Source organism: Ambystoma mexicanum, chromosome 5p (assembly GCF_040938575.1).
Source record: "Ambystoma mexicanum isolate Mex_15411 chromosome 5p, UKY_AmexF1_1, whole genome shotgun sequence".
In the NCBI taxonomy this organism is placed as follows: Eukaryota; Metazoa; Chordata; class Amphibia; order Caudata; family Ambystomatidae; genus Ambystoma; species Ambystoma mexicanum.
This window is the reverse complement of record NC_090930.1, coordinates 1,313,088,370-1,313,115,775: the sequence shown is the minus strand read 5'-3', so window position 1 is coordinate 1,313,115,775 and position 27,406 is coordinate 1,313,088,370. Positions and strand designations below refer to the sequence as shown.

The window sequence follows — 27,406 nt, the reverse complement described above, 5'->3', positions numbered from 1 at the left end:
GCTAAAAAAAGTAACTGAACCTACGGGCACTAATTGGGATCAAGCACTACCATGGGTACTTATGGTTTTAAGAGACACCCCTCAGTCCTCCACTGGGTTCTCTCCATTCGAATTATTGTTTGGATACCCAAGCCTCGAACAGTGCTGGATGTAGCCAAATGCGAAAGGGAAGATCAGGAGGAAGAAGTCCAGCTTACTGACTATGTCATTAATCTTCAAGACAAGCTAACCAAGTTAAGAGAATTGGCCAGGGAGAATCTAGGCCGCTCACAGAAATATCAGGAAAAATATTACAACCGCTCTACCCGGGTGCAAACTTTCCAAAAAGGAGACAAAGTACTAGTATTGTTACCCACTTCGTACAATAAAATGTTGGCCCAGTGGAGAGGCCCTGTTAATTATATAATAGAACAGCCAGACAGGAGGGAAAAGACCAAAAATTATCCTGTCAACCTCCTGAAGGCATGGAAGGAACCCACTAAATCATCAACAGGGATAAACGCACTGTCAAGGGATGGGCCATCTAGCAAGTCGGAACCAACAGCGCTTCAGGCCGTGCAGTGGGGTCCTAACTTAACAGAAGAGAAGAAGAAAGAATTAATGGAAGTTCTTAACCCTTTAAGTAATGTTTTCTCTTTCGACCCTGGAAGAACATCCCTAGTAGAACAACGAATAGAGACTCTAGCGAACCAATATGTCAGAATAAGACCTTACTGGCTTCTGGAAACAAAAAGGGCAGTAGTACAAGCAGAAATTGAAGAGATGTTGAAATTGGGAGTCATTGAAAAATCCACTAGTCGTTGGTCTTCCCCAATAGTGCTGGTTCCTAAACCGGATGGGTCCATGCGGTTTTGCATGGATTATCGAAAACTCAATGACATTTGTACATACCAAGCATATCGCATACCTCGCATAGATGAATTGCTGGAAAGGCTGGGAGCAGCTCAATATATCACAACAATAGACCTTACCAAGGGTTATTGGCAGATATCTTTAAGAGAGGAAGACAAGGTCAAAACAGCTTTCTCCACACCATCGAGGTTGTACCAGTTTACGGTCTTGCCTTTTGGACTACATGGGGCACCAGCCACGTTCCAGTCATTGATGAACCAAGTGCTGAGGTCGCATAATGCCTATTGTTCAGCATACTTAGATGACATTATAGTATTCAGCAATAATTGGAAGGAACATCTAGTACATCTAGAAAGTGTCATCAAGGAGTTAGGCAGGGCAGGCTTAAAAATCAACCCGAGAAAAACGACAATAGGAACCCAACAAACCCGGTATCTGGGATATCTAGTTGGGGGTGGAAAAATCCGACCTCAACTAGACAAGGTGGAAGCAATCCTAAAGTTACCCATGCCAAATAACAGGAAGCAGATTAGGGCCTTCTTGGGGTTCGTGGGATACTATAGGAGATTTATTCCCCTGTTTTCCACCGTAGCCGCACCCTTGACAGAAGCATTGAAAAGTACCTACACCAAGTCCATACACACGGACCAAGAAGCCCTTGCGGCATTTAACCACCTAAACAAATCTATTTCGGTTCTCCCGGTTTTGTGTTGCCCCGATTTCAAGAAGGAGTTCTTCCTACAGACTGATGCCTCGGGTATTGGCTTAGGTGCCGTTCTTTCACAGGGTGTGGAGGAACATTTGTACCCAGAGTCATTTATAAGCCGAAACCTACTACCACATGAAGAGTCCTATTCCACTCTGGAAAAAGAGTGTTTAGCAATTAAATGGGCTATATAAACCTTGAGATATTATCTATTGGGTCGTACATTTACTGTATTTACAGACCATGCGCCGCTACATTGGTTGGCGATACAAAAAGATTCAAACCAGTGGGTACTGAGGTGGTTCCTTACACTACAAGCCTTTTGCTTCAGGACTATACATAAATCGGCCTCATTCCAGGTGGTCCCGGATTATCTCTCCAGAAGCATGGATCGACCCGAACGGCTCGAATCTTCGGGGGGGGTTTGTGAACGGGATGAACAGGAAGAATGGGAGGAAGGCCGCCATGAGGAAAAGAAACAAATGCGGTGGAAACACCTCCATGATGGGGAAAGACAGATGGAAGGCCCCCGAGAGTGGAAACAGCAATCCCACCTTCCCGGGCTGGACCCAGCATTGATTGGGGCCGAGGAGACGGGCGAGAATAACCCAGTAGTTCCCGTTCCCTTAACACATAGAGCCGAATTTATGCCGGAAAAACACAGTGAGAGCCGGGCGGTCCCCGCTCCTTTCGTTCAAGGCTGGTCAGGCTCCAAGATGAACACAGATAACGGGGAACCATCACGGGTGAATACAGAGAGTCGTCCAGAGGGTTACGGGTCCTTACACGCTCCCGTCTCCCGTCTCCCATTCAGCCATGGGTCTCAGCCATGGCAGCCATGGCAGCCCTGATTGGTTCAAACAACCCCAACCCATATATGTAAGGCTGAAACTGAGGACGGGCCGTGTGTGATTTTCGGATTCTCTTTCAGAGCATCGGGAGAGAAGGAGAGAGAACTGCACCTGAGACGCTCTGGGCCTACGAGGACCAGGCGACAACTCTTTGTTGGTCATCCTTATCACCGGAGAAGAAAGAAGGCTATTTGAGTACTTGAGCCATCCATTTCTTTTATTTTTTTAATCCTGAATAAAGGCTAATTATTTTCTTCAATCCAGCTGCTGTCTGCATTATCCTTACAGTATGTATTTGTAAGGTGGAGTGATAATCTGAATTGCAGGTAGTACATAATCTGCCATGGTTTGCATTTTGTACAAGTTGCTGAAATGGAATGGATTCACAATTAGGTATGGATACATACACAAAGCGTTCATTAGGGACTTGTTCCTGTGCCATATGGTTGCAGAGAGTGCATGTATGTTTCCACATGTATGAAATCTGGAAGATTTCATTCATAGGTATGTTTTTGTTTTCCAGTACTTATATTAAGTACATTAGAAATTCTTGTGGATCTTCTTGTGAGTTTATAGTGAATTTGACAATTCCAGCACAGTAGTCCAATTCTTGTCTTATTCCATGAACACTGTAAGTGTTGTCAGGATTGTTGGTTGCATTTCTATGAAGACTAACATTTACAAACACAATTGGTCTGTACTGTGTAAGTTAATGTTCTCAATAATTGGTGGTAATTGGAATAGGATATTTCGTGCTACATTTGCGTAGCAATTTACAGCAGTTATATTTGAAAATTTGAAGGACCTGACAGTTCTGTGTGGAAGTCATTTGTTCGGAGTGTGTGTTGCTTCTTTGAAGAAGTAGTTGAGTTACTTTGACCAGCAGATTTCTCTTTGGTTGTGGTACGTGATGAAGTATTCGTTTTTTTTTTCTTTGGAGGAATTGCAGTGATATCCTGTATCGTTTCAGTTTGAAGTAGTTTTCTTTTACAACGTTTTGCATTTTTGTGGAACAGGATAGGTTTTTAGATGGGGGTGTGGAGTGAACGCAGCCTATTGTATTTTAGAATGCAAGGAATCTCTGCATTTACTTTACCTGCATTAAAGTTGATTAGAAATAGCCCGCCAAGTGTATGTAAGCGTGATAGTGCTACATTGCTCATGCCGTCTTTAAAAACTGTGCTACCAGTATCAATTAATGCTTTATCTAGGGTAATACCTTGTGATTTGTGAATGGTAACTGCGTATGCTAGAGTTAGTGAAAATTGTTCTCTGTGTAAATACATGTCTTTGAAAAGAAGGACGCGGGCTGTTGAGCATCCTATCCTTTTAACTTCTGATAGTTTGTCAAAAAGAATATTGATAAATTGAATGTTGTTGTCATGTGGGTATGTTTGAAGCCAACAACTGTACCAAGAGCTCCATTAACTAGCCCTTGCTTCACATCAAGGTTACGTTTAAGCATTACTCTACAGTTTAAAGATAATTTTAATATTTTCTCCAATCCATCTGTGTTGGAGATAGAGTTTTCTAGAGTATTTAGTCTTGTTGTGGCTTGTTGACACATGGGTAGTGTCATACCATGTACGTCCAGTTTGTCTGTGGAGCAACTTTCAATTATTGGTTGCATTTCTTTTTTCAACATTGTTTCATTCAATTTTGAACAGCTTGCAAGAGTTGGCATCAAGGACATACAATTGACATTTTTGTGTGCTAATTGTTCCATGACATCAGTAGCACATGAGTTACGGCCATAGAGTGCATGGTTGAGCCTGGTTTTTAATATTGATTGTGCTTCTTGCGATAGTACACCAACTCTAATACTTTTAAAAATGTTGGCGTATGTGAGGTCTGCAGACTGGCGCATGTTTTCTGTTAATTCTCTGTATTGGAAATCTTGCCAAAGGTTGACATTTCCTATGCTGCCATGAGTTTTATGACACAGTTTGTGCCCTAAGATTTTAAAAATAGGTTCAGATTTTATTGGTGTCAATTGAAGAAGATCTCCAAAAACAATAATGTGTTTTCCTCCAAAGAGCTCTTCATAGTCTGTTTTGAGGACCTCTTGTAATCTGAGATGAATCAAAGCCAACATTAGGTTGGAGACCATGCTCACTTCATCTATTAGCAGCATTTTCATTTGTTTCAAAACTCTGTGTAGTTCCATTGCAGCTTCTGTGGAAAGTTTGTAATAGTCTCATTTGTTTTGGTGTTCTACTGTAAGGAGTAGTAATCGGTGTAAAGTGACACCGCCTATGTTGAAGCAGCTAAACCTGTGGGGGCAGTTACAACAGCTGACAGTTTGTTGTTTGTCAATTTTTGAAGGAACTTGCTGATGATTTTGATTAAGAATGTTTTGCCTGAACCAGCTTCACCACTCACGTATAGCAGTATAGGTTTGTAGTCTTGGCAGGTACAGTTTTTATTTTCATGTTCCACACCATGTTCAATTTATTTTGTTATTTCTTGGAAAATGCTACGCTGCTCATTGTTCAGTTTTGATTTCAGTACAGCGAAATCTTCTGTAGCTTGTTCATACTGACACATGGTGTTTTCTACTTCTATCATGGCTAATTCTGCCTCATTTACTATTAGTGGCTGTCCAAGTGGTTCTTGGCTTCCTGTTACAGAAGGTTGACTACTTTTGGGAGTGTCCACTTGTAGTTGGGCCTGGAGTTCTTCTTCGTGTTGCTGTTCATTGTGCAACATTGTTTGGTACTGAGTAAAGTTTACGTCTGTTATAGTGCTTTCATTTGCTTTGAAAGCGTCTTCATAGGAGTCATACTTATCCAGTAACTCTTCTTCTTTTCTCCATGGTTTAAAAAGTTGTAGCAGGGACATGTAATACAGTTCTTTATGTTGAGGAGTTTTTAATGACAATTTGATATGATTAATTAAGCTGCGTTCGGTAAGTTTTACTAAGCTGCCTTCACAATTTACAACTCTGTATCTACCTTTCTTTTCATCTGGTTTAACATTATTTTTGTATGTGAAGTTTTGGGCTACGTGGTAGAGACACATGGTTTCCAAAGTGGTACTCCTGTTTGGGTAGTATGTGTCTAGTAAATTGTTTTTCAAAATGTCTTGGCTGTTGGGATCATTTTTGGCTATTGTATCCGCATATGATTTGAGAACTCTTTTTCTAGATTTAGCAGGACCAAGACTTAGCCAAACTATATTGTCATATTTTCCATACAAGGCAGTACCGGTTAAATGGTCTGCAGCTTCATAGCAGCTACATTCTCTACGAGAGAGCATTTTTATGCCTAAGCTGTACAATTTCTGTGATAGTGTTTTGTCAGATGATATGTCATCCCAGAGGTCCCAAAGCTCTGTTTTCTCTGCTTTGGTTAAGTACGCTGTGACATATCGTGCAACTGCAGTGGAATTGTCTGCAATGTACTGCACATCTATGTTTGCATTCCATAGGAGGGCAATGATTGCATTGTAATCATTGATGTATTTTGATTCTTCTGTTCTTTTTATGTAATATGTGTTCTTAGGTGATTTACCTTTGACACTATGTCTGACTGAAGACATGAAGTTGTTTACTTGACCTGTTGCGGAAACTCGTCTAGGGAAACCAAAGCGGCATTTGGTGTAGTATTTCCCTTTTTTTAATATTTGCGATGACAATATTTCCCACATTTGTGTCTTTGAAATTGTAAAATGTGTGCATGTAGGTCATTATGTGTTGTTTGTGAAGGGATTTCACAAGTGACATATTTTTGGATGAACTGCAAAACAATGGCATCACTGTCCTGACCAAATTTAGGAGCATATTTAATCCATAATAGTGTGTGGATGTGTGGTGCTTCTTGGGCTTGGTATTCTCTTCTCCAAAAGAAGTGTTGAACTTATCAGAGGGGAGGAACAGTCTTATTACAAATAAAGTGTAGCATAGCAATGAAGCGATGATGGAAATATCTTGATACATTTACAGGATCTAGAGAGCAGAGTTCTCTTGGTGTTTTTATATCTATGCTTGTTTTGTTTTTGTTTGCTATGCGTAGGAAATTGTGTAAATCTTCCCATGCATATTCTGCACAACTTAACGAAACAAACCAAGTGGGTGGGCCAAGGTTTCTTATCATACAGCGTACATCTGTCAGGCTTTATATTCAATCAGGATGTTGTCCGCGGAAGCTGCTGAACCCCAACAGTCCCCTTTGGATGCTAACCTCTCAACTGGTAGCAAACAGTTTAGCTGATAGCATCCCCAAGGGAAAGGGGGAAAATGGGACAAAATAATAAACTTCAAGTAGCTCTGCGTCTTAAACCACTCAACCTGTAAAAAATAATAACAGATAAGCATTAATCACTAACCTTTCTTTTTCTAGGTTCTGATTTCCCTTATTGAGGGATATCCCAGAATTAAAATAAGAAATACACCACCATACCTGAATATCCTCTTTTGATAACTTAGAGGATGTTTTTTCTTACTGATAAAATAGTGGAGTGCCTCTGTCACTATTACTATCTTCTTTAAATCCTTTGTAGGAAGGCTGCTGCCTGAATTCACTTTGTAAGTTCCATGAATTAGTTAACATGCAGTCATTAATTCAAATTACACTCGCCTGTCTGCAACACTAAATTAGTTTGAGCGTTATTCTCTAAATTAAGGCACTAAACTCATAGCGTTCCATTGAAGAATACCTTTTTGGATTGAATTGTTAAATATTAGTCTCTAAAATGAAAATAATTAATTTCAATCCTTTATCATTGAAGTTCTGCACTAGCATGTGAATATTTCACTTCTTGTACATTAAAATTTGCTTCGCGCTTGTAGAAGAAGAAGTGTTCACTTGAATGGCTTAATTCATGCGCATGCGTTAAAAATAAACACTCTTACTTTAACTTCTAAAATAGTTTGCGCATGTTAAAAGAGTATAGCGTTCAAAAACCAGAATTCATGCGCAATCGTTAAATTATAGTATTCTTCGTTTTCTCCTTCTAAATAGTTCACGCAAGTGAAGCAGAGTAGAGAACTTTTAGCAGAAATCATGCAGCGCATGCGTTAAATGAAAAGTGTCCACTAGACCATGTTTTACTGCTCGCGCATGTGTAGAGAGCAAAGTCTTACTTCACGCGCATGCGTAGTAGTTCAGTATCCTTTCTATTAAACTTACATTACGAAGAAAAAAGAAAAGAACTGCTTCCTTGTCAAAAATCCTTTTGCTTGATGATGAACGCGTGCAAGGATTAAAGTGTTAGTAAAAAATAAAAACAAAGTCACTTACAGTAAGCGCTCACTCCTAACACGCTGTCATTTGCACAGACAGCGCAAGATTTCTAATACGAGCCAGACGCTTTATTAAAAGCACTGAGAGAAAGGACAATGCTCTATATTAATTCTAATGGCCGTATCACACGAGGCTTAAACGCCCACGCACAAAAAAGGCACAGTTCATGAATGAAGAAACAGTTCCAAAACAAAATCATAGTAAGATGTCTTTAAAGGATATAAACTAAACAAACTCCTTAAAGGAAATAACTTTCTTTAAAAGGGAATCAGGAAACTAGGAAATAAACTATATAATGAATATTAATTCCTCATAAAGCTCTAAACAGAGTTCAGTTTAAAATGAAGTCACTTAGCTTGCTTCTTTATGTTGACTGAACAATACTGGCTTTTTTCTTTTGATCTCCAACACTTTCCTACTCCTAAAAACATAGACCTTAGCTTAAAGGCCCAGCTAAAGTTTCCAAATCTTCAGAACTCCAAACATAAGACCTTCCTGCTGAGCTGCTGACAATTAAAGGCAGTTTAGAATGTCCTGACAATGCCTTTCTTATACATCTGGCCAATCACTGATCTTGTTTTAAGTCTCCATTTTGGCTTGGCAAGCTCTCCACACTCTGCACTTCAAGGTTAAGGCCGTACCATAAATTGTATTAATCATATACTCACTCTACCATATTCAACCAAGCCGCAGGAAACCTGACAACATCTATGTGACGTTGGAACCAGTATTCTTTTGTGCTACGCATGTTTGCTAAAAGATTTGTAATACTTGACTGTAAAATGTCATCTTTTTCTTGCACTTTTTGAAATAATTGCATAGCTGACAGATTTTGAAAATAGGTACCTGCTTTTAATGTGTGTGCAACTCTGCAGTTCAAAGAGAAGGTGGAATATGTATTCCACATTTTGACTGAATCTGGGGTCGTCAGAATACATTCGTAAAGAGCGATATTCTGATGCTGTTAGAGGAAAGGCCCATGCTTCTATACTTTTTCCCATATGCTGATTGGATATCCTTTGGCTTGTCGCATTTGGTATGTTTCCAGTGCATCATCTATAGTATCTTTAGAGTGTTAAGGATGAATTGTATAATGGTCTAAAATAATGGTTTCTATAGCAGGATTTAGAAGTTCAAATTGACCAGTTTCTGGTGACGCTTGAATTATTTCAATGGTTTCTCTCAGGTTTTCTTCAATATTAATCTCTTTGTACTATTCATTGTTGTTTTTTTTTAGATATTGCAGGGCTTGTCTAACTTTATGTAAGTCCACGAGTTGCTGCCAAATATTTTTGTCTTTTTGAGGTATGCCATTTACTAAGACAATTAAAGATTGATCTATTGGCCGTTGCACTCCTAGAGTGTGTACATTTTCTTTGAGATCTAATGGTAAATAAACTACTTTGTCACAAATGCCTTTCACTAATTCAGAGGGAGATAATTTTGCTGTTTTTGGTTGGAGGCGTATTATTGCTTGAAATGGGTGCACTGTTTGAATTGTGATGCTCTCATATACATTTAGTTGTTGCAGGGGTTTTTGTAGTGGGAATAATTCCAAGTTATTTGTGATAGCACGTGAAGGTGTTTGGTTGTTGTCAAGTTTTGCAGTGCAGTGATTGCAAAGTATTAAGGGGTCAGTAATGTCGTATTTGTTTTCTGCTATAAGGTAGAGAGCTAATTGGAACCATTTGGAATCTTCATTGTCTTCTATTTTGTACGTTATGTCTACAGTTTTTGTGGTACTTTTATAAGAAGTCCTGCGGCAGCACACACACACATGGTTTGGTACTTCAGCTGTGGTACTTTTAAACTTTAGTATTTCTTTTTTGTATGTGACTGTCAGGTACTGTCAGGTTGGAGTGACATATTCTTTTACATACAGTATCATATACTCATTTACATTGGGTCAGGGGAGACACATATTTATTATAGAAAGGTTTTGGGAAGTTATTATGGGTTATATTTTTAAACAGCCAATTTTGCCCTTAACCTTCATTGCAGTCTATGGAAAATGCCCCAAGCCAAGATGGAGGTTCTCAGTCTAAATTCTAATTGGCTGGAGATTGTTTATAGGGAGGACAGTGAACATTCTAAACTGCCTTTCATCGTCTTTGCCCAGCTGAGAGGTCGTGTGCTATGCTGCTCCTGCTCAACTTGTTCAGGGGTGTCAAGTTTCAAGCAGTCGAGCGGCATCTTTGAAAATATAACAGGAGTCGTGTATGGAGTTTGGTGGAGACACAGGACAGGAGTGAGAAATTTCCAATTTTCTGAGAAAAGAAGTTTTCAAGACTCAATCACAAGATAAGTGACTTTCCATGTTTTGATGAACTTTGTAAAAAGGTTATATTAATTTAAGAGGATTGAAATCGCAAACCTGTATCTAAAAACTGAAGCTCGTACGTTAGTTTTCTATCCTACGTATCATTTCAAACTAGCGTGTGATTTTTTCCGTTACCTTGAGCCTGCGCGTGTGACTCTGCATGTGAGAGTGAAGCGCGAGCGTGAACTTTTGACTTGCGTTTACTGTTCATATACGCAAGGGTTTTGCTACGTGAGTTCGCGTGTGTATTTTATTATGCGTTTCGAATCTGCGTGTGCGCAAAAACAAATCTATGTGGAGCTTCCGCACGAGCTCACAGAAGTGTCACGTGATAAAATAAAAGTGCGTGTGCTTTTTTCCCGCAATTTGGTTTTTGCGCGTGTGCGTATTTTTTTGTGGGTGGGACTTTAGCGCGAGTGTGTTTAACTCATGTCTTGGACTTTAGCGTGTGTGCGTCTTACCCGCTATTTGTATTTTCAGCGCGTGTGCGTATTTCCCGCGACTTGGAGTAAAGCGCGTGTGTTTTTTCCCGCGGTTTGGATTTTCAGTGCATGTGCGTATTTCCCGCGACTTGGATTAAAACGCGTGTGTTTTTATCCCGCGTCTTGGATTAAAGCGCGTGTGCTTTTTTCCCGCAATTTGGTATTTGCGCGTGTGCGTATTTTTTCGTGGGTGGGACTTTAGCGCGAGTGTGTTTAACTCACGTCTTGGACTTAAGCGCATGTGCGTCTTACCCGCTATTTGGATTTTCAGCGCGTGTGCGTATTTCCCGCGACTTGGAGTAAAGCGCGTGTGTTTTTTCCCGCGGTTTGGATTTTCAGCGCGTGCGCGTATTTCCCGCGACTTGGATTAAAGCGCGTGTGTTTTTATCCCGCGGTTTGGATTTTCAGCGAGTGTGCGTATTTCCCGCTTCTTGGATTAAAGCACGTGTGTTTTATCCCGCGGTTTGGATTTTCAGCGTGTATGCGTTTTATCCGCGGTTTGATTTTTAGCGCGTGTGCTGGATTTTTCCACGTGAAGATTTCATCGCAAGTTTTAAATTAGTTCCACAGTAAAAGACACTCTAAAAAGAAAATATAAAAATAAATACAAGAACTTAAAAGAACTTCCTTAAACTTATTAAAAGAACTTTAGACTTTGTTCAAGAATCTTGAGGTTGAGAAGACGAACTACAAGGTTAAATATTACATTCATGGACCTGCTGAGAAGGCTGAATGATCTTTAAGATTCTGGTCAACAAGTAAGGAAGTCTTTTCTGCTTATCACTTCTCTGGGCATACTGAAGAGAAGTACCAGGTATGGTTTTTTGACTATTTTGGTAAGGGATATAGAGTTTTAAGGTTAGTATAGTAACTCATTGAGTAATGAGGTGTATTATATGTTTATGTTTTTAACTACAGGTGAAGAACCAGCTAGTTTATAGCTTCCAGCCTGGTGTTTGTTAATTTGTCCCTTCCCCCTTTCCCCTGGAAGTGAGGTAAACTGAGCGGTTATATATATTATCAGCTCAGAGTGCCACATTTTGGGTGGATTATCGGGGGTTCAGCAGCTTCCGCAGACACCAGGATCTCAGCCTGACAGAATGAAAGGCCAACAAAAAAAAGTGTCTGCCCATGCTGTTATGAACCCCGACGAGACAGCCATGGAGGCATTGGGAGTAATGGTTAGGGAAATGAGAGAAGAGTTACGGGTGGCTCATCAGGAATATTCAAGTCTTTGTCAAAGAATGGATGAGTTAAATTTAAAGGTAACTCAAATACAAGAAAGAGAAGTTGAAGTTTCGGAAGGTGCAGGAAACCCACCTGAGTTGGTGAGAGTAGGAGAAGAACAAGAACCTAGACTTCCCAGAGGGGCAGTGGGAGGTTTAGGAACTTTAGTTATGCCTGTTCCTTTGGTCGCTCCAGAACGTTTTTTAGGAGATTCAAGAAAGTTTCAAATTTTTCAGACTCAGTGTGAATTGCATTTTTTAAGTCGTCCAGAGTTGTTTTCCACAGATGCTTCAAAGGTAACATTCACCTTATCATATTTATCTGGAGAAGCTTCTGCGTGGGGAAGTCTTTTGGTGAGTCAAAAGAGTTTAGCTTTGAATAATTATTCCCTTTTCCAGACCGAATTTAAGAAAATGTTTGATAAGAGACAGTTATCTTTAGAGGTTGATGGAGAATTACTAGAATTGCACCAGGGAGGAAAGGAGTTGATTTCTTATATCACTCAATTTAGAACTTTAATTTTAGAAAGTAGATGGCCAGAGGAGAAGAGGGCTTCCTTATTTTATAGGGGCTTAAAGGATGAGTTAAAAGATGCTCTGGCTGGAGTTTTGGAGCGGCCAAATACTTTAGATGCCTTAATTGATTTGGTAGTTCAGTTGGATTTTCGTTTAACAGAAAGACGTTTAGAGCGTAGACGTTCTCGGGGAGAGGTTAGGTTTCCAGAAAGAATGGAGAGGCCTAAAGTTGAGGTGGTGAACAGAGAAGTGAAGTCAAAGATAATTGACCAGCAGAGTCGGGTGAGAGGTCCATTGTCCAAGGAAGAGAAGGCAAGAAGAAGGGAGAATAATTTGTGTTCATACTGTGGTAGGAGTGGCCATTTTCTTGAAAAATGTCCTTTTACCCCCAAGAAGATCTCCAAATCTTCAGGCAGAGTACAACAAGTGGCTAATACAATACAGACAGCGGTTCCTCACATAACTGTGAACGTATCCTTGATGTTTGAAAAAGTAATTTTAGGTTCTGGGCCAATAATTATTGATTCAGGAGCTACGGGTAATTTCATGGATAGGGGATTGGCAAAAACTCTAGGTGTTCCTTTAGTTGCAAAGAAAGAAGTGGAGCAGGTCAGGGCGGTTGATGGGACATCTCTTTCTTCAGGTCCAATCACTCATAACTACTTGAGATGGAGATGACTGGAGGTCATAAAGAAAATATCTCTTTTGAGTTAATTGATGCAGCAATCTTGAAGATTATTTTGGGTATGCCCTGGCTTACTCTTCATAATCCAAGAATTGATTGGAGTGCAAGAATTGTATCCTTAGAATCAACCTATTGTCTGGAACATTGCTTTTCAGGAAAATCTCTTGAAGAGAAAGAAAAAGTTGTGAATTCCGTTTCATTTTTGCTTTCAGAAAGAGGGGCAATAGGTTTTGACATTGGAGCAGTTGTAGGTGAACTTTCTACTTGTTATCAGGATTTTTGGGACGCATTTGATGAAAAGGAAGCTGGAGAGTTACCTCCTCATAGACCTTTTGATTGCAAGATAGAGTTGGAGGCTGAAGCTATTTTACCTAGCAGTAGGGCTTATACCTTGACAGAAAAAAGAGAATGATTATTTGAAAGAATACTTAAAGGAAAATGTGGCTAAGGGATTTATTCGGCACTCTCAATCGCCGGCAGCCTCACCATTGTTCTTTGTGCCAAAAGCTGATGGTTCTCTCAGAACTTGTATAGATTACAGGGCGGTAAATAGAATGACAGTAAAAAATCGGTATCCTCTCCCTCTCATTTCAGAAATGTTAAATCAAATCCAAGGTGCTACCATATTTTCTAAGTTGGATTTACGTGGAGCTTATCATCTTGTAAAGGTCCAAGAGGGGGATGAGTGGAAGACGGCATTTAAGACCAGATTTGGCCTGTACGAGTACCAAGTGATGCCTTTCGGTCTTTGCAATGCCCCAGCGGCTTTTCAATTTTTTATCGATGAGGTTCTTCGGGAATTTCTTGATGTTTTTGTTATCGTTTATATTGACGGCATTTTGATTTTTTTCCCAGAATTTGGAGAAACACAAAATTCACGTTCGACAGATCTTAAAAAAATTCAGAGAGAATAATCTTTATGCTAAATTGGAGAAGAGTCAGTTCCATACGGATTCGGTAGAATTTTTAGGATTTGTGATCACTCCTTGTGGCCTGGAAATGAATCCAAAAAAGGTGGAAGCGGTTCTTGATTGGCCTACTCCAACTAAGGTGAAGGAGATCCAGAGTTTTTTGGGATTTGCCAATTTTTACCGAAGATTCATTGAAGGCTTCTCCAGTTTAGTAGCTCCAATTACTCAACCTTTAAAAAAAGGAGTTCCATTTGTTTGGGAAGCTAAGGCTGATGAGGCTTTTCAAATTTTGAAGGAGAAATTCATTACCTCTCCTATCTTGATTCATCCTGATACTTCCAAACCATTTTTTATAGAGGCTGATGCTTCCAATGTGGCAATGGGAGCAGTGTTGTCTCAGAGGCATAATGTTACAGGACAATTGCATCCAGTGGCCTACTTTTCTAAGAGATTTTAACATGCAGAAGAAAATTACACCATTTCAGACCGAGAGCTTCTTGCTATCAAAGCAGCATTTGAAGAATGGCGACATTTTTTAAAAGGAGCTCGTCACACTGTGACAGTATTAACTGACCACCGAATTTTACTTTTTTTGAAGACAGCAAAAACTCTGACACCTCGACAACTTAGGTGGTCCTTATTTTTTGCGGATTATGACTTTATAGTTACTTTTAAGCCAGGTAATCAAAATAAAAAAGCAGATGCTCTGTCACGGCAGTTTCCAGAAAGTGAGGTTAAGTCGGTCTGTGAGCCACTTCCATTGATCGCTCCAGAACGTTTTGTTCTTGCTGGGATTGAAAAGGAGAACAAAATCTTCAAGAAAGTACGGGAATCCATTTCTGAGACACAACTTGAAGATTGGGTTCGTTTGGATTCAGCTCGCAAAATTAAAGATGGTTTACCTTATCTAGATGACAGACTCTATTTACCATCAATTGAAGTTAGAGAAAAAATGTTGAAGGAGTGTCACAAATCAGTTTTGGCAGGACATCCAGGGTATCAGAAGACTCTTCAGTTGGTCAGAAGAAATTTTTGGTGGGAAAAAATTCGACAAGATACCCTTATTTTTGTTAAGACCTGTGAAGTTTGTGCTAGATCTAAGAATCTCATCGGAAAGCCTTCTGGGTAATTGGAGCCGTTACCAGTTCCACCGCGGCCTTGGTACTCAGTGTCCTTAGATTTCATCACGGATCTTTCACAAGATAAAGGGTGTACATCGGTATTGGTTGTAGTTGATTTACTCACTAAAGAAGCACATTTCATTCCAATGAAGGGAGAGGTTACCGCTGATAGTTTAGCTCACAGTTTCTTGCAAGAAGTGGTAAGATTACATGGAATTCCCAGTCAGGTCATCTCAGATAGAGGGTCTCAATTTATTTCTAAGTTTTGGAGAGCTTTTTGTAAGAGATTGGGAGTTGAGGTATGTCTATCATCAGGTTACCGTCCCGAAACCAATGGGCAGGTAGAAAGGATAAATCAGGAGTTGGAAAAATATTTGAGGTGTTATCTGCAGACAGGTGACGAGTGGGTAGATTTGTTGTGGGTTGCAGAATTCGCATATAACAACTGTAGTAAGGATGCCACCTCTATGTCTCCGTTTTATTTGGGACAAGGTTTTCATCCTCGTTTTCTTAGTATTGAGATCAATAATGATTCAGGAAACCCAGAAGTAGAAAAGAGGCTAGAAGTCATGAAAAGAAACTTGGAAAAGGCAAAAGGGGTGTTGGTGGAGAGTAAACAAAAATACAAAGGGTTTGCTGACTTTAAAAGAAAGATTAGTCCACAATATAGTGAGGGAGATTTGGTGTGGTTATCAACCAAGTTTTTGAGAATTAAAGGAAGAAATAAGTTTTGTCCTCGTTTCGTAGGACCGTTTGTTGTCGAAAAGGTGATTAATCCTGTGGCTGTTCGTCTTAGATTACCCAGACATATGAAAACTCATCCAACTTTTCATGTTAGTTTATTAAAACCTGTGGTTAAAGGAACTAGATTGACACCTACTCCTTCAGCAGTTGTGATTGAGGAAGATGCTTCTGAAGAATTTCTGGTTAAGAGAATTCTGGACTCTAGAAGAGTAAGAGGAAAGCTACAGTATCTCATTGATTGGGAGGGTTTTGGTCCTGAAGAGCATACTTGAGAGAAAGCAAGTGATGTGCATGCTCCTCGTTTGGTTGAAAGATTCCATAAAAAATTTCCATTGAAAAGTGGCCCAGGGACTGGGCGTTAGGAGGGGGGTACTGTCAGGTACTGTCAGGTTGGAGTGACATATTCTTTTACATACAGTATCATATACTCATTTACATTGGGTCAGGGGAGACACATATTTAGTATTGAAAGGTTTTGGGAAGTTATTATGGGTTATATTTTTAAACAGCCAATTCTGCCCTTAACTTCATTGCAGTCTATGGAAAATGCCCCAAGCCAAGATGGAGGTTCTCAGTCTAAATTCTAATTGGCTGGAGATTGTTTATAGGGAGACAGTGAACATTCTAAACTGCCTTTCATCGTCTTTGCCCAGCTGAGAGGTCGTGTGCTATGCTGCTCCTGCTTAACTTGTTCAGGGGTGTCAAGTTTCAAGCAGTCGAGCGGCATCTTTGAAAATATAACAGGAGTCGTGTATGGAGTTTGGTGGAGACACAGGACAGGAGTGAGAAATTTCCAATTTTCTGAGAAAAGAAGTTTTCAAGACTCAATCACAAGATAAGTGACTTTCCATGTTTTGATGAACTTTGTAAAAAGGTTATATTAATTTAAAAGGATTGAAATCGCAAACCTGTATCTAAAAACTGAAGCGCGTACGTTAGTTTTCTATCCTACATATCATTTCAAACTAGCGCGTGATTTTTTCCGTTACCTTGAGCCTGCGCGTGTGACTCTGTGCGTGAGAGTGAAGCGCGAGCGTGAACTTTTGACTCGCGTTTACTGTTCATATAGGCGAGGGTTTTGCTACGTGAGTTCGCGTGTGTATTTTATTACGCATTTCGAATCTGCGCGTGCGCAAGAACAAATCTATGTGGAGCTTCTGCGCAAGCTCTCAGAAGTGTCACGTGATAAAATAAAAGTGCGTGTGCTTTTTTCCCACGATTTGGTTTTTGCACGTGTGCGTATTTTTTCGTGGGTTGGACTTTAGCGCGAGTGTGTTTAACTCACGTCTCGGACTTTAGCGCGTGTGCGTCTTACCCGCTATTTGGATTTTCAGCGCATGTGCGTATTTCCCGCGTCTTGGATTAAAACGCGTGTGTTTTATCCCGCAGTTTGGATTTTCAGCACGTATGCTGGATTTTTCCACGTGAAGATTTCATCGCAAGTTTTAAATTCGTTCCAGAGTAAAAGACACCCTAAAAAGAAAATATAAAAATAAATACAAGAACTTAAAAGAATTTCCTTAAACTTATTAAAAGAACTTTAGACTTTGTTCAAGAATCTTGAGGCTGAGAAGACGAACTACAAGGTTAAATATTACATTCATGGACCTGCTGAGAAGGCTCAATGATCTTTAAGATTCTGGTCAACAAGTAAGGAAGTCTTTTCTGCTTATCACTTCTCTGGGCATACTGAAGAGAAGTACCAGGTATGGTTTTTTGACTATTTTGGTAAAGGATATAGAGTTTTAAGGTTAGTATAGTAACCCATTGAGTAATGAGGCTTATTATATGTTTATGTTTTTAACTACAGGTGAAGAACCAGCTAGTTGATAGCTTCCAGCCTGGTGTTTGTTAATTTGTCCCTTCCCCCTTTCCCCTGGAAGTGAGGTAAACTGAGCGGTTATATATATTATCAGCTCAGAGTGCCACACTTTGGGTGGATTGTCGGGGGTTCAGCAGCTTCCGCAGTCACCAGGATCTCAGCCTGACAGAGTTTAATAGAAGGTTGCTATTTGTACAGTAGTTGCTAGTTTGTTGTATATCTATTGCATTTTGTAAGTGGCTTTCAATTCCAAAATATTTTATCTGGATATGCTCTATTTCTTCGAGTACTTGTTTGGCTGTACCATGTAGAAGATTGTTATTTAAATTGGCTAGTGCGAAGCAGGACTTTGGACCAGATTTCTTATAGTTGAATGATGTGTTGATATAATTTTGATATGATGGAAGGTGCTTTTGCAAATAGGTCCTGAAAAGCAAGCTAATGAATGTCCTTGTAGTCCTGTGTATTTGCACACTGGACAGGCATCCATATATTGTAGTAGTTTCATTTTGAATTTGTCTTTGCTTTTTACATACTGATTGAGGAACTGGCGTAAAGATTTGAAAGATTTTTTGGCAATGTTACACATTGATGTGCACGGCCATTTGTAGACTGGATGTTTTGGTTCAGTAGAATGGGGAGGTGATACTGAGTTTTCTGGGATGTTTTTGTGGGCAGAGTTTCTTGTTCCACAATGTTGTTATTAAGTTTTTCATACCCTCGTCCACTGCTATGTATGGCAATTGGGTTTGTTTGCTTTTGTTTATATGCTTCTTCATTAAAATATGGTTCTGTGGCCGTGGTGTGACACCATTCACCTCCACAGATAGTTAAGAAGCTATTTTTGTTGATATTCCGTTTACTGAGAAGTCTTTTTTGTAGTTTAGTAGTTCGTTTTGTTAGTGGTTTCATTCTGTTTAAAACTAAAATAAATAACTTCCTTTTGAGAAGAATGGCACTGTCTATGAGAGCTTCTAGGATTCATTTTCTACGGGAGGTTTTAAGAGTTGTGCATTAATTCTCTCCTGTTTTTATAAGGTTCTGAAGGACTCTGTGGCGGAACATTTTTTGTAAAATATTTTTTTTGGTATGCTTACTGACTACTACATCAGGATTTATAGGTGCAGCGTTAGCAGTAGTGGTAGCTGAAGTCTTGTTAATTACTTTCTGTTTCGTTTTACATTTTGATAGAGGAGGGAAAGTTTCTGTACTGGGAGCTTGTTTTGTTTCGCTTAATGGCTGTATTAGCTGTTTTATTTGAGCTTTTTGTACACAATCTGCTAGAGATTAACACTTATTTTGGACACTTTTGTTTTGATTTGCTCTACTTCTGCATTCTCTTCTACGGAGTTGCTTTTCGGTAGGCATTCTTTGGGGTCTGTTGTAGAAAAAAAGAAAGTGTTGGTTGGGTTGTTGTGCAGTGTATGCATGCTTTGTGCATGAGTGTCTGAGTATGATATGATATGATATATGATATGATAGTTTATTCATATAGCGCCTATACACAATGTGTTTCAAAGCGCTTCAAGGCAAGGGAGGGAACAAGGGAAAATACAACAACATTCTTACAGGCCATGAACAGAAGGATGTGAAATTAATTATCGTACTCAGCCCGACGACATTTCAGATAGTGCAAGTGCTAAGACATAGATAAGGAAGGGAGAGGGGAGTGGGAAGGAAATGGAAACAGACAAGCGACTACCGTACTAGGCCTGACAACATTTCTGGTAGAGCCGGAGGAAAACAAAAGGTGAGGGAGAGGGGTGCAGAAAGGGAGGGGAAGAACACAACAAGCGACTATCGTACTAGGCCTGACAACATTTCGGATAGTGCTGGAGGGAGGGGGGGGGGCAGTAAGGAGATGGGGGAGCAACAGACAAGGTTGCTACCATACTAGGTCCAGTGAAACTTTTGATAGAGTAAGTGCATAGAAGAAAGTAAGGGGAGGAGGGGAGGAGATACAAAAGGGAGAGGGGAGGGTAGGGGAGGAGAGAACAGAGAACAGACAGTAAGCAGTCAAAAAGAGCAGAGAAGCAAGAGGGGCTATTCATGTAGATGTTATTTGTATCCACCTCAAAGGGAAAGGGAGAGGAACCTTTTAGTTGCCTCGTACCATTTTCATTGTTGCCAAGTCACTTCCTGCAGTGAATTTGCCATGACATAGAGAGCGATGGTATCAAAGTTCAGTTTGTGTCTCTTTCTCCATTGCAGAGAAAAACAAGGTGATGTCAAATTAGGAATACCTCTGTATTAAATTCTAGGCCAGTATCTTGTATCGTGCCTGTTATCTCTGACCTCCTCTCTAAGAGAGCAGAGTGGACTGAGCTTCTTGACACAGTCCCAGCCAACATGTCAAAGCATGAGGCTGCCTCATTGGGAAGAAACAGCTGCAAATCCTGGGATGGTACAGAAGTGCTAAACATGGCGGAATGGAATGCTGCTGAAAGCAATTACAAGTGATTAGGAATCATTGTCTATGCCATGTGCTGATCCCGGATAGTTGACGCCCTGCTGTGATAACTTTGGGTCAGAGGTCATATGTTGCCACCTCTTTTATTTTCATTAAATAACCTAATTTGTACTCGCACCAGAAAACTTAATGATGGTATGATGGTAAGGATGATTGTGGAGGTGTGTGATTGTGCAATGGGCAGCTGCATCAAGTTGGGAAGGCTATTCTTGTATTTGTGTGTTACTATACTGGGTTCAAATGACAATATAAAGTATGGAACTTGTAAGGGGAAGCACTAATACTACATCTAATGGTAACAGGTTAATACACTTGTTTGTTCTACAATGCTAAAATGCTAGTGTGTTTGAGCAACAGTTAGAATATTATGTTAGTATTGTACTTACTTTTTTGTATGGAAAGAGTAGGTTTCTTCTAAGACTTGTTCGTACTTCAGACGCTGCTGCTTTTCAGGAGAGTGGTCTTCACTGCAATAGTAAAAGAAAGAAGTTAGTTAATATGTGTGTTTATTTCACTTTTGTTAATGTACACATTGTTATTTTTTGTTTTCATAATTATACTGTTATTTCTTCCATCTTATAATATGAAATAATATATTTTTAGATAGGTGTGTGTGTAAAATACATTTGGAGAGCATAAAGGTTTGCAATTGGCACTTCATCATTGCAGATGGGAGAAATGACATTAAGTTCATTTTACAGCTTTTACAGGGTAAGTGGCAGTTACTCTGTTTATATTTTTATTTATTTTATTTTACATTTTTAAAGTGCTCACACAGCCCGCAGGCATCGAGGCGCTGTTACAGGAATTGTTCGTTTTTTAGTTGCGTAATTATTTTATCTTAGTTGCATATTTATAACGTGCTTAAATACCTAGAGGTTTCTATGCAAGGACCCGGGGATCGAACCTGTGTTGCTTCGTGTCGTCTTGCTTTCAAGGCGCACACTTTGCCACTGAGCTATGCTCCCGGGATGTATTGTATTCCTAGAAGAGCTGTACATGTACTGTGTAGAACATATTCATACCTGTAGGCTGTGTTCATGCATGGGCATGTGCATGAATCTGCAAGTAGAAGTCTTGGGGAATGTTATAGTAGTTGTGCTGTAGGTCCTTTGCAATCACAGCTGAATTGTACTGAGAGTGATCAATCGTACATCTAAAGTGCTGATCTGTGATGACAGAGTTAGATGTAGAGTTCTTGGATGTGATTGGTGGATCATTGTGTGACTGCTTAACTGTAGCCAATGAGGAAATGCTGCAGAGAGTGCAGTGTAAAGGGTAGAAGGGCTGCCCCAGTGTTACTTACGCACTCCATGGACAGCGTGGCTGTTCGCAGACAGAACATGCCACATCCGGGGTTTCTGAGCATGAAGTGGGAATGTATTTTGAGGATTAGCCAATCAGGTGTTGAGGGTCTGCTTCGTATTGAGAGAGGCTGTGTGTAGTGAAGATGTCGGAGGTGCAGATAGTCAGGATGTTGGTGGTTGGAGATATGTTTGTGAATGGTTTGAAGCAGTATGCTAAATCTAGTAATGTGGCTAACCATTTTGACACAAAAGGAGTGGATGTGGTGTAGAGCACTGTGTCTTATATGAATTTGCAGGTAATTTTAGTAGTTTGGCAGGATATGGCTAGCTTTCATAGTCCACATGTAGTTGTCCTACACTGTGGTGCTGTGCATTTGGGCAATGTCGGTGCCCCTACTTTGTTGCAAGATCTGCAAAGCTTGGTTCAGGCAATCATGAAAGTCCTTCCAAATGCCAAGGTAATTTTTTCTGCTTTGTTATCTAGAGCAGTATGGGACAATAGTTCTGTTTTTTGTCCTCAGCAAAATATTGCTAGGTGTGCAATCAACCGAGGCATGGTTGCTTTCATGCTTAGAGCTGGTATGTTCTTTTGTAATAATAAGAACAATGATTCTGGTAATGTTGTCTATTTTAAAGAAGATGGCATTTCTTTATCATTTATGGGCAATGCCATGCTGTTTTGGAACATAAGGGTTGCTTTGTAGAAGCTAATGTGAAGATATTTGGAGGAAAATAAGAAAAACAAAACAAAACAAACACAAAATAAAAGGTGTTTCTGAAGCATCTGCAAAAAAATAACAAAAAAAGGCTCTTTTCAGAGCCAACCTCAAAGGGGAAATGGGGCACACTATTTAAATTGTCATCCCCCACGCTCAGATTTTTTCGATTTGTCCGTGGACAGGGCCGTTTTCCACGGACAGCGCGTATTACATGCAGAGATTTTGGGGTTGAGAGGTATGTAAATGAGAATACGCAGAGCAAGGGATTGGTGAATAAGGTTTACTGGGTGTGTTGTGTAAGGAGAGAGTTTGTCAGTAGGTCTTTTTTCCTGAGAGAAGAGTAGATAGCTACGGCTGTGTGTTTCAGAAAGCAGATTGTTTGGATTTTGGGAGATTCGTGGTTAAATTGGTTGGAGGTGCATGCGAATCGCTGTGGAGTGGCTGCACATCTTGGATTCTCTCATGTGGAAGTGCACTGGCATGGAGTGTGTGGAATGAAGTGGGTGGATTTGGTACCTCTCTGTGCTTTTTTGGTTACACAGCGTCATCCAGACATTATTATTATTCATTGTGGAGGGAACAGTTTAGGACATGTGTCTGGAATCTCTCTGCAATTTGCAATGAAAGAAGGACTTGGGAAAGTCATGGACATGTACCCAAACGCCTGAGTAATTTTTTCCGGTATTGCGCAGAGATAAATGTGGTTGCGTTCTTTTTCATTTGGTCCACAAATGGAGAAAGCAAGGTGCAATGTTAACAAGGCTGTTTGTGCCTTTTTGAGAGATGTTGATATGTCCTCTTTTCAGAATGAAAAAGTTCTGTTTTGTAGCACACACATTTTTCGCAGAGATGGATTACATCTTACTTATGCCAGCAATCAGATTTTTCTGCGAAATATACAAAATGCATTGCAACCTTTTTTGGAATTACAGTAATCCATTTTGCAGTAGGTGTTGACCATTTCAAGTTTTGGAAACACACAACAACACCACAAAAAGGCTCTTTTCAGAGCCACCACTTCCTCCTATAGAAAAGTGCAATGGTTCTGATAGGGCAGCCTCACCCAAAAATACATGTCCACGGACTGTCGACAGACTTCTAAAAAATGCACAGGGCACTGCACTATTTATATGTCACTTCTATTTTTAAACTGTGAAAGGTGGCTCTGAAAAGAGCCTTTTTTTTGTTGCTTTATATGATTTTTTGGTTTTTTAAACACGACACACAATGAAAGGAGGGGAGAGGAAGGTAAGGAAGGGACACCAACCATGGGGATAAGAAAGGGCAGGTGGAGAGAGGAAGATTTAGGGTGGGCCTTATTCAGGTAGGTCGCAGACCTTCTCATGCTCCTTGACTGCAGTCTCGAAAGCACTCTGAAGGTTCTCTCCCCTGCAGAGTACTGCATCGCAGTACATGCACAATATTGTCACCCTCAAAAGGTAAGGGTCAACAGCATCATGAATACCCTGTGAGGCAGCAGGAGGGATGCACTGTCCCAGAAGAGTGTCTTTTGTGGTGACAGGAGCGGAAACACAGGATGCTGCAGAGGAACTCAACCTACTACGTTTATTGCAAGATACAACTTTACGAATAGCCCCACCGTGGAATGATTTTAGGTGTCACTTCATTGATGTAGGACCAAAGCTATACGAACCAGGCTTGCCACGACTCAGCACCATGCGGCACTGAGTGCAGATCACCTTGTTCGCATGAGCTATTGACTTTCCATCAATGGTGGTAAATAACTGCCACACCCAAGACTCACGATGAGTGCTAGTCATAGAGACTTCCACTACCTCATCCTCTTCATCCTCTTCATCCGTCGCCTCTGCATCCTCACTCCTGTTCCCCTCTGCAGGCCCTTGGTGATGTGGTGGTGGAGGGGGTGGGAGTGCTGATGCAGAGGCAGTAGCAGCAGAAACAATTTGGGATGCCATCTGGAAGGTTAATAACCAGGAACTAGGAACCAGGAACCAAGAACAGCAACCTGCACAATTGTCCTGTTGTAAATCAAAAGCAGAATGAGGATCAGCTCTGGGGTGTGGCCTTTTATAGGGGTGCTGGGGCACACTTCGCGGACACCCGCACCATCCCCGAACACTTCAACCACCAAGAAAGGGCTCAAAAGTTCCAAGAAGTATGAAGACTGGCAGGGACATTGTCTGGGACATGTGCAATGGTGAACTTTTACTGTAAAATACCTTAGATTGCTCAAATAAGCACTTTTTTAAATGTTCGGGGGCCTGGACAGTGTCTGCAAATAAGGATATACGCTCAGCGTGGGTGTGGTCACATGATGACATCACGGACACGTTCACAAATGGGACGGCTGTCCGCAGGACACCAAATGCGCAGGGACGGTTGTGTGCATGTTTGTGGGTGTTCCACGGACAGTGTTCGGGTGCCCAAACTAATTAAAAGTGCGACACACGTGTGGCAGACAGTTGCAGAGGCGCGATATTCGACGGACCCAAGTGTGTCATGCGCATGTGCACGAGTGTTCTACGAACAGTGTTGAATTCCCTGAATAAAATAAATGTGTGTCAAAACTTTGCGGACAGGCGTACGGGATATGTGTTCTACGGATTTATTCATTCTGGTTGCGGACATTACGAACAGCGGGGGTGTTCTTAGGACACCCCCATTTTCGGTGATTGCGGACAGGCGGACATCTTGTGTGTTCTAAGGACACCTCCATTTTAATTATGAACAGTACGAACAGGTATATTGTCCTTAGGACACCCCAATTTGGGTTAATGGCGGACAAGCAGACATCTTGTGTGTTCTGAGGACATCGCCATTTCAATTACGAACACTGCAAACAGGTATATTGTCCTTAGGACACCCCCATTTTGGTTAATTACAGACAGGCGGACATCTTATGTGTTTTACAGACACCTCCATTTTAATTACGGACAGTACGGGCAGGAATAGTGTCCTTAGGACACCCTCATTTTGGTTAACTAAGGACATCCCGGACAGACGCGCTGGCTGCGGAAGCCCTAACAGCCTTTAAAAAAAAAAAAAGACACAGGCATATACTAAGAACACACTTAAAATGTTATTATTGTTTAACAATAGACAAATTAGGAAAGAGAGGGGGAAGCAGAAACTGAAACAAATACAGGGGGATTAGGGGTTTGGACATGATGTATGGGAGGGGAGGAAGGGATGGAAGTGAAACAAATGTAGTGTACTTACTAGTTTTTTTTACAAACTTTTGTTGTTACTGCTGTGTAAGTATGCTCTTGCTTCTTGCTGTGCAGTTTCTGTGAGGTAATTCAGGTGGAGGCATATTTATTTTGTTTTGGTATATTCCATTATATTGCAAATGCTACTTCAGTGAACAGTTGGTGTCTTACATATACATTTTCCACTTCTTACTTATTATTAAATGTAATGTATTTATGTGGTGCGTTTTGAACATGTTTGGTGTTTTTATTGTATGATACAATAATGTAAGATACTCTCTGAGTTTTTGGATAGTGGTGATGGTGACCGTGGCCACCCGTGAACATGCCCACGGTCCGCGGACATCAAAATCACTAGCAGGACACAGGGTTTCATATTTTCTATATTATATAAATGTAAGGTAAGGGAGTCTTAGTAAACATTTATCACATGTCCATTATCTATAGCTATATTCTGTGAAAAAAACGTTATGGTTAAGTTGCGCTACTAAAAACATATGAAATTCAGTGAACAAAAACTTTGTTAAAGGGACATTATGGTCAAGTTGTGCTACTAAAAACCTATGAAATTCAGTAAAGAAAACATTGTTAAAGGGACGTTATGAAATTCGCCAGTTTTGGTAAGCTAAGCAACCATAACTCACACACCACTGTGCACTGCTAAGACTAACACCCAGGACATCAAAGATGACATCACAAATGTCATTGATGACATCACTGATGACATTACATGTGCATTTACTTTTCATGAAAAGTCTGTACAAGGGATTCTTATAGTAATGTTGATAAAAAAAGTGTGAAGGGTTATTTGAATAAATATCATGAGGTACGTAGTGCATTAAGTAATGCAATGATATGAATACCATTCTATTATCAGGTTCTTTCCAGTATACTAAGCTACTCATGTAGAAACATAGGCATTGTGTGGAGCATACATGATGGATGTACAATATTATGAATCTTACCATGTTGAATAGTAAAATGACACATGTATTTTATTACAGTTTTTTCTACTGTGCAACATTTAATAACTAGCTAATAAAACCCACTTACTACATAATTGCATTATTAGAAACAAAATACAAATAATAACACATACAAATATGGGCATATACAGGGGAAATGAAGTAAACAACCATATTGCCAGCCAATCTTCATACCCCAACTAATTAACTTTATACAGAGAAATGATCGCTCTGCTTCAAAGCTACTACTTCGCTATGCATAACTATCATACAATGTGAGTGGACCATAAGGAAAGTAGTGTGCATACAATGTATACAAATATGAGCATATCCAGGAAAGTAAAGTAATAAAAAAAGGCAGAACTATAAGAAAGTGTTGATAACCTTACTGATTATCTTTGTACACACAAAGCATTGCTGTTTTCCAAATCTGTGTTTTCCCCAATGTATATGTTTCATATGCTGTGAGTAAACCCAAAGTGAATTACTGTAAGAACATATTTGAAGTATAACTCTACAAATATAGTACTTGATTATGATTATGAGTATATGAATTTTTAGTTCCTAACTGTTACTGGCCTAGATATGTCAGTAAAGGAAAAAAGAGGGAGCCAGACATGTGATGTCATCAATGACATTTGTGATGTCATCTTTGTTGTTCTGGGTGTTAGTCTTAGCAATGCACGGTGGTGGCACGAATTATGGTTGCTTAGCTTACCATAACTGGCAAATTTCAGGGGGTTTTCGGTTTTACTTGGAACCATAACGTCCCTTTAACATTTTTTTACTGAATTTCATAGGTTTTTAGTAGCGCAACTTAACCATAACGCCCCGTTAACAACGTTTTTTTCACTAATATATATATATTCACTCACAAAAAATGTTGTTAAAGGGACGTTATGGTTAAGTTGCCCTAAGAAAAACCTACCAAATTCAATGCAACAACTATTTCAAAGGGACATTATACTTACTTTGCACTAATAACAACCTATCCATATTATGGTTACATGCAAAACTGAAAACCCCCAGAAATTCACTGCTTATGGTAAGCTAAGCAACCATAACCCGCACCACCACTGTGCACTGCTAAGACTAACACCCATGACATGAAAGATGACATCACAAATGTCATTAATGACATCACTGATGACATCACATGTCTGCCTCCCTCTTTTTTTGTTCACTGACTTATCTAGGCCAGGTGGTTTTCTTCACTGACAGCAGGAACTAAAAATTCAAATGTACTATATTTGTAGACCTTATACTTCTCATATG

General features: G+C 40.1%; 1 protein-coding gene across 5 annotated transcripts in view; it reads right to left on the bottom strand.

Annotated features, from left to right (window-relative positions):
• Positions 1-27,406, bottom strand: part of LOC138481537 (uncharacterized) — a 1,141,930-nt gene that overhangs the window by 460,762 nt on the left and 653,762 nt on the right. The window contains exon 5 of one of the 5 annotated variants that reach the window (XM_069613716.1): positions 20,334-20,416. The exons of the other annotated variants lie outside the window; for them this stretch is intronic. Within the exon in view, the coding sequence (XP_069469817.1) occupies positions 20,414-20,416 (3 nt within the window). The 3' untranslated portion in view covers positions 20,334-20,413. Of the gene's footprint in view, positions 1-20,333; positions 20,417-27,406 lie in introns of those variants that run through there. 5 annotated transcript variants of the gene reach the window in all.